The 13,103-nt window shown below is 49.8% G+C and overlaps 7 protein-coding genes across 7 annotated transcripts; 3 read left to right on the forward strand and 4 right to left on the reverse strand.

The window, feature by feature from the left end:
- Positions 1-1,175: 1,175 nt before the first annotated feature.
- Positions 1,176-2,198, forward strand: ARI1 (NADPH-dependent aldehyde reductase Ari1p; the record flags this gene model as incomplete). The annotated part of the gene is made up of 1 exon (XM_076686729.1): positions 1,176-2,198. The coding sequence occupies one exon, from the start codon at positions 1,176-1,178 to the stop codon at positions 2,196-2,198; it is 1,023 nt and encodes a 340-aa protein (XP_076538994.1).
- Positions 2,199-2,588: 390 nt separating this feature from the next.
- Positions 2,589-2,909, reverse strand: TRVA0_043S00122 (uncharacterized protein; the record flags this gene model as incomplete). The annotated part of the gene is made up of 1 exon (XM_076686730.1): positions 2,589-2,909. One exon carries the CDS (start codon positions 2,907-2,909, stop codon positions 2,589-2,591), a length of 321 nt encoding a protein of 106 aa, XP_076538995.1.
- A 1,326-nt stretch (positions 2,910-4,235) lies between these two features.
- On the forward strand, positions 4,236-5,093 carry PRO3 (pyrroline-5-carboxylate reductase; the record flags this gene model as incomplete). Its single annotated transcript, XM_076686731.1, has 1 exon — positions 4,236-5,093. The coding sequence occupies one exon, from the start codon at positions 4,236-4,238 to the stop codon at positions 5,091-5,093; it is 858 nt and encodes a 285-aa protein (XP_076538996.1).
- An 821-nt stretch (positions 5,094-5,914) lies between these two features.
- TRVA0_043S00166 (uncharacterized protein) lies at positions 5,915-6,415 on the reverse strand (the record flags this gene model as incomplete). The annotated part of the gene is made up of 1 exon (XM_076686732.1): positions 5,915-6,415. The coding sequence occupies one exon, from the start codon at positions 6,413-6,415 to the stop codon at positions 5,915-5,917; it is 501 nt and encodes a 166-aa protein (XP_076538997.1).
- Positions 6,416-7,422: 1,007 nt separating this feature from the next.
- On the reverse strand, positions 7,423-8,281 carry BMH1 (14-3-3 family protein; the record flags this gene model as incomplete). Its single annotated transcript, XM_076686733.1, has 2 exons — positions 7,423-8,220; positions 8,270-8,281. The coding sequence occupies 2 exons, from the start codon at positions 8,279-8,281 to the stop codon at positions 7,423-7,425; spliced, it is 810 nt and encodes a 269-aa protein (XP_076538998.1).
- A 341-nt stretch (positions 8,282-8,622) lies between these two features.
- Positions 8,623-9,030, forward strand: TRS23 (TRAPP subunit TRS23; the record flags this gene model as incomplete). The annotated part of the gene is made up of 1 exon (XM_076686734.1): positions 8,623-9,030. The coding sequence occupies one exon, from the start codon at positions 8,623-8,625 to the stop codon at positions 9,028-9,030; it is 408 nt and encodes a 135-aa protein (XP_076538999.1).
- Positions 9,031-10,737: 1,707 nt separating this feature from the next.
- Positions 10,738-12,033, reverse strand: TRVA0_043S00232 (uncharacterized protein; the record flags this gene model as incomplete). The annotated part of the gene is made up of 1 exon (XM_076686735.1): positions 10,738-12,033. The coding sequence occupies one exon, from the start codon at positions 12,031-12,033 to the stop codon at positions 10,738-10,740; it is 1,296 nt and encodes a 431-aa protein (XP_076539000.1).
- Positions 12,034-13,103: the final 1,070 nt, after the last annotated feature.

A 13,103-nucleotide genomic window follows, 5' to 3' on the forward strand; every position in this document is an offset into this window, starting at 1 on the left:
CATGGCGAACCATGCGAAACAAGTACGGTGCTGGTAACGCTATGACCCCACACATCAGTGGTACTTGTTTGGACGCCCAGATCCGATACGCTGAGGGCACCAAGAACATCCTGGACGAGTACTTCTCCGGCCGAAACAACTACCGACCACAGGACGTCATTGTCATCAACGGTGACTACGCCACCAAGGCCTACGGTCAGCGAAAGTAAGCTACTCACATTTTTGTATATATTGTACTATATCTTCCTGTATATCTAATGGAATGATTCCTACTCTGACTTATCCCGCCAACTCAGCTATCCCCAATCCAACCAAAATCTTGTAAAGCCCAGTTACATCCTGTGGTACTACCAATTGAGTGCCCTTACTCTGATGGCTCTACTTCGTGGAGAGCACTCCGCGAAACGGACCCTCAATGGATTTTGGAGGGGCCGAATGTACTAGCAAAGAAGGTACATTCGAGGGCCAGCCTCGAGCTCCCGTAGCTGGCCCCTATCTTGGGTACATCCTGGTTACGGCGTAACTAACTTCGCGAAACGCCGTTGCAAGTTCCCAACTTTTACACCTGTACAGTAATAAAATCCTAGTTAGGGCGTAACAAAAGAGCTTGGTTACAGCGGCGCCTCCTCCGCGAAGGGGTTACGGGGGTCTGGGGGGTCTGGGGGCCGGGCCCCAGGAAACCATACAGTAATAAAGGGCTTTACATGGTAAGGGAACGATTGTCCTGCTAAGATATAACCGGACTTTGCAACGGCATATTCGTCAATTCACTGCGTTGGAAGCTATTAACTTTGGCGTCTGGGGTCGCAGGTAGAGCATGTTCCTCCGGAGATGGGTTATCAATCCTAAACCATCGGTATTAATCGGCGGTGTCTTACCCATTGGTAACAAACCATCGCCATCAATCGGCAGTGTCTTACCTTTGCTAATACACGTTATGTATAGTGATACAAGTGAGAGGTGCTGCTATACAGGGGGTACGCAAATCCGTGGACTCAATTTGTAATCTATACGATGCCAGCGATTTGAAATACGCGATTTGAAATACTCAGGATCAGTGGAGGATTTGTAATTAGGGCTTGAAGTAGGGGAAAGTAAAAAATATATAAAGGCGATGAAAGAGCTCTCGTAAATGCATCATCAATACAGTAGTAAACCAATTGAGTATAATAACAATGTCCAAGGTTCTTTTGACTGGTGCTTCTGGGTTTCTTGCCCTTCACATCCTCGATATCCTGCTCGACCGCGGTTACCAGGTTGTGGCGACCATTCGAAGCGAGAAGAAGCTCGCCACCTTGCAACGAGTTGCGGCCAACAAGAAGGGTACTTTGATTGTTGAATATGTTGTTGATAATAACGAGCCTCATGGCTACGACAAAGTGTTCCAAAAGCACCCTGATATCACCACTGTAATTCACACGGCGTCACCTGTCTCCTTCGCTTCCAAAGACGCCGTTAAGGAGGCAATTGAGCCAGCTGTTAACGGAACGGTCAACGTTATGAAGGAGGCCAAGGAGCACGGCCCTCAAGTGCGCCAGATTGTTTTGACGTCATCAGTTGTGTCTGTCATTGATTTGCTCAGCCCGGAACCCGGATATGTGTACACTGAGAAGGACTGGGCCAAGGTGACTGTGGAAGAAGCCACTACACAGCCTACCCCTAAGGCGTACTTTGCTTCCAAAAAGTACGCCGAGCTTGCTGCGTGGGACTTTTTGAAGAATGAGAAGCCCAAATTCATCATGACGGCCATTTTGCCGTCGTATATTTGGGGGCGGATGCTAGGAGACGTCGAGTCTGTCGATGCAATTAATGAGTCAAACGCCTTTGTGTACAACGTTCTCAAGGGTAATCTCCCACAATCGTCGTTTGGACATTTTGTTCACGTCCGAGATGTCGCTGAGATTCACGTCAATGCAATTGACAACCCAGAAGCAGTCAACAAGCGGTGGTTCGCAGTCGCTGGCGATGTTTTTGGTCACGATATTGTCAAGCTGGTCTCCGAATCAGGTAATGAAGAGTTTAAGGCTGGACTCTCTACAACGCTGGATGAACCTTTGGATAATGAGACAAAGCAGAAGAATCGTTTCCATCTTGACGCTTCCTTCTCGAACAGTGAGCATAAGCAGAATTACAGGTCGCTTAAGGGGGCCGTTTTCGATACAGTTCAATCGTTTACTGACCATGGACTGTGGAATTAATTGAATACAATATTTAGGTAACTTGGCAGGATAATGTATGTTGTGCAATTTAATACAGGCTACACATGTATACCAGAAACTAACGAATCAGTTTCAAAGTCTCATAGTTTCAATTTCACTTAATATAGTTGCATCTCAGAATAGATATATACCAAGGTACATTTCAGTTCAAGGCTATTACCGTTACTGTACTGGTAGTTAAGATACACCAATGGTAGATGTCGGTGACTTGTTTTCTTGTAAATGGTCCGGTAACTGAATAAAAAAAATGCAGTGATATCTATGAATGATACGTACGTCAGGACATTATAGTAATACCGGTAATAATAATCTATTTGCGTCTTGTTGAGGCCTTAGGCCAGAGACATCTCCTTCCTGGCGAGCCCGAGCTCAATCACGCTTCTCAGCGTAATCCGCAACCTTGGTAAGAGTGGCCTTGTTGTTATTTACTTCCGTGGTGAGGTTGTTGCACTTGGTGCTCACCTGGTCAATTTGGGCCTGAAAGCCCTTTACGTTCGCGTCATTTCGTTCAATCAGTTCTGCTAGGTCAATGACGTGCTTCGTGAGCTTCTCGCAATGCGCCTGCAACTTAATGTGCGCCTCGGCAAGTTTCTCGAAGTTCAATTTTTGGAGGTTGATCAAGGCTGCTTCGTGAGCACTGGTGCGTTTATCGAGCACCTTGGCCCTTTCAGCCTCATCAATGTCAGTCATCACTTAAGAATTCCTCAAGCGTGTGGGCGAAGTCGCTTGCGCACACGTTGGGAGGTTTGAGGTTCTTTAGCGCCCATGCCGTCTGCGACGCTGGGTCGCCTGGGGGCGGCAGGGAGGTCATTTTGGGTGGTCCTATGCGACGCTAGGAGCAGCGACGGTTGAGAAGTCTTGACGGCTTTGAAGAAGTGGTTTGTCGGTGCCGAAAAAAGTGGTCTGTCGGTGCCGAAAAAAGTGGTTTGTCGGTTGTGTGTCAGGACATTAGTACCGGTAATTGCTATGTTCTGGTTATAAATTATTATTGAAGATACCGGTAGTAAAGGTGGGTGACGGTAACTACAGTAGTTGTGTTGCACCGATAATAACAGTTGAATATCGGGCTAACGAAAACTGTATATCGATCTACCGGTACTATTAATGATACATTTTAGTGCTAGGTTATTAGTGCAGATATCTTAGTTAACCCCCAAGTTAATTGGATCCAATTACGGCACTGCAGGATCTCCGCGAAGCGGAGCTATGGGGGTTTGGGGGCTGGCCCCCAAGTCAGTTGGAGCAGAGGAGGATTTATTTGGAGCTCTCCACGAAGTGGAGCTATGGGGGTTTGGGGGCTAGCCCCCAAGTCAGTTGAAGCAGTTCCCGCAACAACGTGTTCGCTACAGCCAAATTACGCGGAGCCCAGAACCACACAACATTGGCAATTCACTCACTAAAGGATAGCGACTCATGAATCCAACTGTTTTAAACCTCCTTGGTTGACTCTTTTAGTAAATATAGGCAAATTCTCAAACAATTGCGGCATTTCAAAGGTAGTCTATTGCTCTATGACGTGAACAAGGTCAACGCTCTGCACGGCTGTTGCATCCCTTCCTTAACCCTCGTATGCACTCCAATAAGAGTAAGATCTGGAGCAAAAGTGCAACTGTAGCATATGCATCATCGAGATCTACCGTAAAGGAATTGTTGAAGGTTGACTGATTGGCATTCCAGACCAACGACCTCAGTAACAGTGGCTTTTCTCTTTGTCGGATACCTTTGCAGTGTCTAGCAAGCCCGTCTCATCACCTCCTGGCCAACAAAACCAATTCCACCCCGCAGATACCATTGTACCCTGCAAACACACAAAGCACTCGCAGATCTCAATGTCTATCAACATAAATGTCCAGAACTACCAATGGTACACCATGAATGGATGATGATGGTGATTACATAATCACGCTGTAATGCAGGAGACCCCTCAAGCTATGACGACACCCTCTCTCTGTCCGAGCACTTACTTGAAGACAACCATCAAACACACAAGAACCCCAAAGAAGCGAGAAAAAAAGAATGGGATTGACAAACGGATATACCATTGGTGTTTTGGGGTGTGGCAATATGGGCACAGCAGTGCTCAACGCCATGCTCGAGGCGCAGGCCGGCATCAAGGAGGGCGACATTGTGCCGGGGCGGTTCCTTGCGTCGGTGTCAAGCGAGGCCAGCCAGGCGCGGCTCGAGAAGGCCTACGGGTCCAAGGTCACCATCATGCGGGGCGAAAACGAGCGATTGGTGCGAGAGTCGGATGTTGTCGTAGTCGGGTGCAAGCCGTACCTGGCCAAGGCGCTGCTCCAGCCGATCTCCGATGGAGCGTTCAAGGACAAGCTCGTCATCTCGCTGTTGGCAGGGACTACGATTGCTACGCTCACTGAGCTTACCGGGGGCACTCCGAGCGAGATTGCCCGGGCTATGACCAACACGCCTGCCAAGATCGGCCATGGCATGACCGTCGTGTCGTTTGCCGACAACAGCGAGGTCGACGCCGTGGTTAAGTCGGTCGTAGAGTGGATCTTCACAAACACTGGCCGGTGTCTGTTTTTGGATGAGAAGCACCAGGACGTTGCGACGGCTCTGTGCGGCTCGGGCCCGGCGTTCTGCTACCTGGTTATGGAGGCTATGATTGACGGGGCTGTACAGATGGGCATGCCATACTCGTTGGCTCAGGAGTGTGCTGCGCAGGTCATGAAGGGAGCTGGCGAGATGGTTCACCAGGAGGGTCATCCTGCCGTTTTGCGATCCAAGGTGTGTACACCGGGAGGGACTACGATTGGCGGTTTGATGGTGATGGAGGATAACAAGGTGCGAAGCGGTGTTGCTCGGGCCATTCAAGAGGCCACCCAGATTGCCACTGCCCTGGGTAAGAAGAGTTAACCGTCTGATTAGCTGCAATCAATTCATTAAGCCAATCAGTCAATTGACCGGAATATGGAGCCAATTGATTAAGCCAATTGCAAGTTATATATCCAATTGTAATTTAGTAGCCTTTTTTTTGTGTTAGTATCCTTTTTTTTTGTGTCAATAGCCAATTTTTGTGTTGGTAGCCAATTTCTGTGTTGAATAGCCAATTACCGTGCTAAATAGCCAGTTTTTGTGTCGAATATCAAATTACCGTGCCAAATAACCAATTTTTGTGTTGAATAGCCAATTACCGTGCTAAATAGCCAGTTTTTGTGTCGAATATCAAATTACCGTGCCAAATAACCAATTTTTGTGTTGAATAGCCAATTACCGTGCTAAATAGCCAATTTTTGTGTTGAATAGCCAATTGCCGTTCTAAGTAGCCAGTTTGCTGCATTAATAGCCAGTTACTGTCATTCAATGTACCTGTTTGCTGCGTTAAATATCCAACCATAGTTTATCGTCTAGTATCGCCACGCAGTAACCAAGTCTAGATCATTTTGTCGCTATTTTCAATGTGTATCTTAATTGGCTGGTACTCAACGTTCACTTGATTTATCATTTGAAGTACCAGCCTCTTGTAGTATAGCCATTATACCAGATATAAAGTTGCTAACGTTCTCGTTGTTTCTGCAAAGTACACAGATACTGCTGTTCAACGAGTAGTGGCTCACCAAGCGATATTAACAATAACGCGTAACCCCCTGAGTCTAGATCATATTGATCGCTATTAATTCAACGTGGGGGCCTAGACCAGTTTCGTCACTATCAATGACCCCTGAGTCTAGATCAGCTTAGTTCACGGAGCTTTCACCTTGGAGGTAATGCTTGAGGACCTTTGTGCGATTGGCGACGAAAGAGTCGATTTTTCCCCCGAGATCAATATAGTTGCCTGGCCGTAGCATGAGAACGGAAGACGGGGTCGCGGCCACGCCTGACACCACCAGCTTCCCCCCGAGAACCCACTTTTCCATGCCAATCTTCTTCATTTCGTACGCATAGCACCGATGCCCGTGCCGATCCTCTAAAATAGCCATGTAATATCCGGCACCCCCCGAGTCTGGGTCATTATGGTCGGTCTCTTCGGCGGCCTCTTTGATCTCTTTGCGGGATTCACTCCGCTCGCTCGCCTCAATCTCCTCGAGCTGTTTATACTTGGACACAGAAATGTTCAGAGTCAGCAGAATCTGTACGACAACTCGCGACGCACTTTGCACACATGCGTCCACGTCACACTCCCCTCTAACTAGTCTTTCTATCTCTGCGTCATTCAACTCTTTCAGATTACGGTCCATTTTTGGTTGATGTCCGGGATACTTCTGCCCTCCGCCTGTAATATCGGACCGACGCTACCGTATCGACAAAAATCTTGCATGCAAAGTGAATTCAATTACTTTCACATGCTTTTAATCCGTTTAATTCTACCACTCAACACCACAATTGCTTACATACTCTCCCTAGTAGCATTGGGGGGACCAGTCCCCCCCAACCCCCCTGGGGCTCCGCTTCGCGGAGATTTTGGGCTGCTTGTTACGCGGGGGTCTGGGGGCTGGCCCCCAGCTACGGGAGCTCGAGGGCTGTCCCTCGAATACACTCCGGCGCTAATGCAATTGGGGGGACCAGTCCCCCCAAACCCCCCTGGGGCTCCGCTGCGCGGAGATTTTGGGCTGCTTGTTACGAAATTTGTTACAAATTGGGAGTGTGTTACGAATAGTTTGTTACGCGGGGGTCTGGGGGCTGGCCCCCAGCTAAGGGAGCTCGAGGGCTGGCCCTCGAATACACTCCAGCGCTAGTGCAATTGGGGGACCAGTCCCCCCAAACCCCCCTGGGGCTCCGCTGCGCGGAGGAATTGGCGACGCACTGTAGTGGATGTATTGCGATTACGTAGTGACTGCGTTGGAAACCCCACAAATTCAAACACCACAGATCAGTTACCAAATAACCAATGAAACCAAAGACCAACAAAGTAGAGTAGAGTTATAACACAATTGTCGTAACACATTGCGTGAAAAGCGAACCATTAGGAGCAATCTTATCAAAAATACTATGGGACGGCATCGGGTACAGCCCCCTCCTTTTAATTACGTACTGGTGTTATGCATGTCGATATCGGACGACATTCTGCCCCTTAAAATGACGACACGCTATCCATTACAACAACCAATCGAAGAAAAAAATCATAGCAATTGAAAAGACATACAGGATATATGGAACGCTATGGTAAAATAGCAGGGTAGTGATGGGTAAGTAGAAAGGTAGAAAACCCCTTTATATACTTTTTTCGAGTGGTATTTTTTGATTTTTACTCCTTTGGCTGCTCCTCCTCGTCCTTCTTGTCTTCAGCAGGGGCCTCCTCGGACTGCTGCTGCTGCTGCTGCTGCTGCTGCTGCGACTCGACGGAGCCCAAGTCATGCTGCCAGAAGGTCAGGTTGTCTCGCAGCAGCTGCATGATCAAAGTCGAGTCTCGGTACGACTCGTCAGAAAGAGAGTCCAGCTCAGCAATGGCATCGTCAAACGCCTGCTTGGCCAGGTAGCACGCTCGCTCTGGCGAATTGAGAATCTCATAGAAGAAAACAGAAAAGTTGAGCGCCAGGCCGAGTCGAATCGGGTGGGTCGACGAAAGCGAGGTCTGAGCTACATCGGTGGCCTTTCGGTACGCGTCGTGAGCATCGGTGGCAGCGTTCTTTCGCTTCTCACCCGACGCAATCTCCGCCAGGTACCGGTGGTAGTCACCCTTCATCTTGTAGTAGAAAACCTTGGACTCACCCGACTCCGCCTTAGGCAGCAGGTAGTCGTCCAGTACGGCCAGCACGTCGTTGCACACGTCCTCGAGCTCCGACTCGATCTTGGTCTTATAAGCACGGATCTGCTCAACGTGGTGTGTCGCATTCTTGGCCTCCTCCTTCTGTTCCAGCGACAGAATCAGCCGCCAGCTGGCCCGTCGGGTGCCAATGACATTCTTGTAAGCCACAGAAAGCAGGTTTCGCTCGTCAACCGACAGCTCCTCGCCCGACTTGGCCACGTCCTTCATGTACTGGACCATCTCGTCGTATCGCTCCGCCTGCTCGCAGAGCCGCGCCAGGAAGGTGTTCGTCTCTCTCTACCGCCACGGTTAGACACCCCGCAACTTCAATGCCTCATTTACTCACCTCAGATGCCATTGTCAGAATTGCGTGTCTGGTCCTGTTAGTTTCGTGTGGTGGTACGGTGGAAGTAGGGGAAATGGGAAAAATGGGAAAGGGGGGGCGAGCAGGGAGGAGGGGGGAGGAACTGCACAAACGAGGCCAACTGTGTTGTGTCGCTTCCTAATTGGGAATGGGCCCTGCTCGCCTATTACAGCGCGGTGGCCCACCCGCTGCGCTATCAGCTCGCCTGCGCGCGCGCACTCCCAACACCACTTCCCGTCCCCCCTTTCCCCTTCCCCATTGCCTTTTTTGGGAGGAGCAGAGGAAGCGCGTGTTATCCAACAGGTCAAGTGGTCGCGACGACAATACAAAAAAAGATGGCGGTGCTGGCGCTGATAATTATAAACCGGGCTGGAGGGCTGATATATCAACGTCATTTTCGAGATGGGCTTAACCAGGTGAGCACAAATGATTATCTGGTGTTGGCTGGTACTTTTCATTCGGTGCATGCTATGACGACGCGGGTCAGTCCGACTGGCAGTTCATCGGGGATCCAGACGATGGAGACTGCCAAGTATCAATTCCATTGTTTCCAGACGTTGTCGGGGGTTAAATTTTTAGTGGTGACCGACATTGGTCAGTTCCAGCCGGATGTCATCATCAATCGCATCTACTCGCTTTATTCGGATTACGTTATGAAGAATCCGTTTTACCAGATGGACATGCCGATTAAGTGTGACCAGTTTGACCGACATTTGAACTCGTATCTAATGACCATTGCTTAGTTTTTTTTTCTTTGGTCAATTGCCTGCATTGTTATGAGTATGCGTTGCATAGTGTGCACATGGCATAGAATTGCATAGAGGATGAGATTGGCTCGACTAAATATTTATTTGGTCATATGGATTGCCGTAAACGGTAGTGCTGTCCAATTGACTGTCATGTGAAATTGCTGGATCCAGGAGCATGGCGTACAAGTGACCAGTTTCTATTGGGTGTCCCCCTAATTCATTCTGCTGTTATGTGGATCACAGAAATTAAATTATTGTAAAGTTGGCTATACCGCTATTGATACTGCTACCAATATAGACAATTAATGAATTGAAGCGATTGACTGCAGATCTGGGTGGTATATCTTGCATTTGGGATGCGTGATCGAGATATATATGCTGCAATCTACAATACCCAATGCAATAGGAGGTACAAGGCTACCATATGACATCCGAGATGAGGTGCAATAAATAGACGCTAAAGTGTATTCGAGGGCCAGCCCTCGAGCTCCCGTAGCTGGGGGCCAGCCCCCAGACCCCCGCGTAACAAACTATTCGTAACAAGCTTCCAATTTGTAACAAATTGCAGCCCAAAATCTCCGCGAAGCGGAGCCCCAGGGGGGTTTGGGGGGACTGGTCCCCCCAATTACACTCGAGAAAGGTATTTTTTATTTCGAGAGCCAGCTGGGGGGACCAGCTGTAAGCAATTGTGGTGTTGAGTTCGGCACGTTCTACAGCAAATATAGTGCCGTGCTCAATTGATCGCAATTTAGTACTGTAATGTATTTAGATTTAGACACTTCCTTCTTTAGATCAATTATCATTAAAGGGCTAGAATGGATAGGCTTTAGACGGCATCACGGGTTTAGCGATTTTACCACCTTGACACCACGGGTTACCATGACCACATGCGAATGTCGTCTAAAATATTATTGGATTTGGATTTATTTGGCCATAAGTTATATAGCGTCTTAGTTCTGAGATAAATCTGTGTGGTTTCTGGATATCTGTTAATGTTGACTGGATATTCGATATTCACATAGCACTTTGTGTTTGTGCCTTGATAATATGATAAGTAGGATGGATAAGTAGGATGGATAAGTAGGATGGATAAGTAGGATGGATAAGTAGGATAGAGCCTGGGTGTACAGCGTCATGTCAAACCTAATTCAGGAACGCGTTGAGAAGGTGGGCTACCAAATCATATGTACCTGCCGCTACCCCAGTGGTGCATTTGCGTCTCACGTCAAGATCTGTATATGACAGCTACCGGGTGATGGTAATTTTATCGTCACATGAACTATAGTTCGCTTTTTTTCTTGAATATAATATTATGGGTAGTTATGTACAATATGCTAAAGCGATGTTGGATCCTGATAAAGTCAGTTATAGATCTTGCTAATAGCGGATCTCGATATAACGGCGTGGAATATGGCAATGATGAGGCGCATGCATGTAGGGCTAAAAAAGATCGATGGTGTACCTGATGCCACCAGACCACGCACACATCACCTGCAATGCAATCTACGGCCCGGTGCGTACGATCCCCTCCGCGAAGCGGAGCCACGGGGGTTTGGGGGCTGGCCCCCAATGAAAAAAACCTGGTCATCGTTAGATTCGTTAAGGTACACTATGCATGGGTTTGGATATGCATGTCTCATACGATCGAGAGATCTAAAAGGGTCCAAACGGCGGGTAAACAGGCATTTTACAGAAAGATGATTATGAACGGCGTAGTTTGCGGACTTCCTGGACGTTGAGGACGCGTTTGGTCTTGGCCAATCGCACCCGGGCCATAGCCGTGAGCACATTGACAACATCGCGGAAGCACACCACCAGAAGAGCCCCAATGAGGTTGCGGTTGAACCGTGATGGCACGAACCGCTTGAACCACGGGGCGATGCCGCTGAGAACAGTGCCGGTGATACCGCCAAGCAGCGGCCACAACAGCGAGTGTCCCACGGCGAGAAGCAGCGATCGCGGGCCGATCACCCAGTCGCCCTCGTGTGGTGACGGGTGGAGCTGTTGCAGGGCAGGGATTGCCTCGTCCTCGGGCGCAGGGTCGATAATATCTACAATGAAGTTGATGGATCGCAGCAGGGTGCGGTTCACAAGGCCCAGGGCCGGGGGGATCTCATCGTTTTCGACAATATTGACGATAACACGGTCCTCCCCGTCCTCCAGGGCCACTTCTATCTGCCGCCCGGGGTTGTTTTCCCCTGCGTCTTCCTCCTCACCCTCGTCGTTGAGCCGCGCGTAGTACGACGGACGCACCTGAGCCGCACAGCTCTGAATGATGGGGTCCACGAACCGGTCGTAGGCGTTCTGGTAGGCGAAACGCGCAATCGGGAGCATCGCAAGCGATAGACGGGCCCCGCTGAACTTCCACGGCGGCTGTTCCTTGGTCGCCAGTCCCAGCGGCAAAAGCGACACGAAGGCACCCGCCATACGTGACCGTGACTGGGAGAGCACCAGAGCCACAGGGATGCTCGGGATCATAAGCAACCGTCTCCACGAAAGCGGAGAGACCTGGATACCGGACTCCGTGATGGAGATGCCCAGCGCGCTCAATGCCATGTCGGTGGGGCAGACAAACCTAATGGCCGTTGCTCCAGCACAGTATAGTGTAGTATACATGGATGAAACTGCACATCCGCCCAAGGTCGTCAGGAACAGCAGGAGGAACCCGTTTGCGTTGGCGGCCTCAATGATCTGGCGCACCGTCAGAAGCCTAGACGATGGCGTAGTGATGTAAATGGGCGTTTTGCACTGGGGACACAACGGGCGCCCATTCGAGGAAGCTGGGGCGCCTTCCCCTTCTTCCTCGTCGTTACCATTGGAGCTTTCCTCGGCGGCCCAGTCGAGGATACACGCCTGGTGGGCGACCAGCGAGCATCCACACGGCCTACGCCAGTTATGCTCGGTCGTACCAGGCGGAGGAGGATCGTTCGGACCACACAGACATATCCAACAGACAAAATCTGCCTTACCGGCACTACTTTCAGCTGGTGTAGCCATGGGATTCTATCGCTTTCGCCTCGGCTCCACAGGTACTTTGGGGTAATTGTACGGGTGATGCGCGATTATGTAAGACATTACGTTAGTAACGCCGCGAACGGTGCGGCTTGGATAGGATCCTCCGCGAAGCGGAGCCCCAGGGGAGTTTGGGGGGACTGGTCCCCCCATATGTGCTGCAGCATTTCAACTGGGGCGCTGCCCCAGACCCCGTTAGTAGGGGGGTTGCACCCCCCAAACCCCCCCTGCACGTGCGGCTCATGCGGCTCTCCTCCGACTACAGCAGTGTGCCAGTGGCTGGTCGGTTCGGCATTTGTTTCGTATGCTTATCCAGTAGGTCGACAGGGGTAAAAATTTTTCCGCAGAGGGGAGATAGGGGTGGTCTGGGCCTGATGAGGGTGAATAAACAAACCAACAGGCATGTTTCGTCGACCAGGGGGATGGGGGGGCTTCAATTCATAAAATTTTTCTTTTCTCTTGTGATAGGAAAAAAAAATAGAGGTGGTTGGAGCATAATACAAACGTAGCCTAGGGGACGTAAAAATTGGGGTCTTAGCATAACGCAGGGGGCTCTGGCAGCAAGTAAAACGCATACGTAGGAAGCATCAGTCTGTTACGAGTGTTCCACCTGCGGCTACGGCTAGGGAGAATACAGGACAACAGTAAGCAGCCAATCGTTTCCGACCTGATGCGCAACTCTATGGGCGTTTGCTAGGACGGATCTATGTACATTGCACATTAAACACTACATATAGACTACAGTTGTGGTGTACGTCTGCGGCGGATTAGGTACCGTCAATTCAGGGGTAGCCACGGCGACAGACGCTGTACTTCTAGCTACGTACGAGCGTGCCAGAAATTACCTACGACGGAGCCATTCCGTTGGGACAGAACCGTTACAGAACCGGTAGCCGTACCGAGATCTCATGAAATATCCGAGAGATGCCCTCGTACACGGTATAGGGGGAGAAATGCGTAAAAGGGGTAATTGAATGCTGGTTGTATTTTTTGAGCAAGGGCCGTATATTGCAAAGCCTAGGCTGGCATCTGGCGAACTGTCCCTGTCAACAAGG

The sequence above is a fragment of the Trichomonascus vanleenenianus genome (genome assembly GCF_965637985.1).
Source record: "Trichomonascus vanleenenianus strain CLIB 3782 genome assembly, contig: TRVA0_043S, whole genome shotgun sequence".
Lineage (NCBI taxonomy): Eukaryota > Fungi > Ascomycota > Dipodascomycetes > Dipodascales > Trichomonascaceae > Blastobotrys > Blastobotrys vanleenenianus.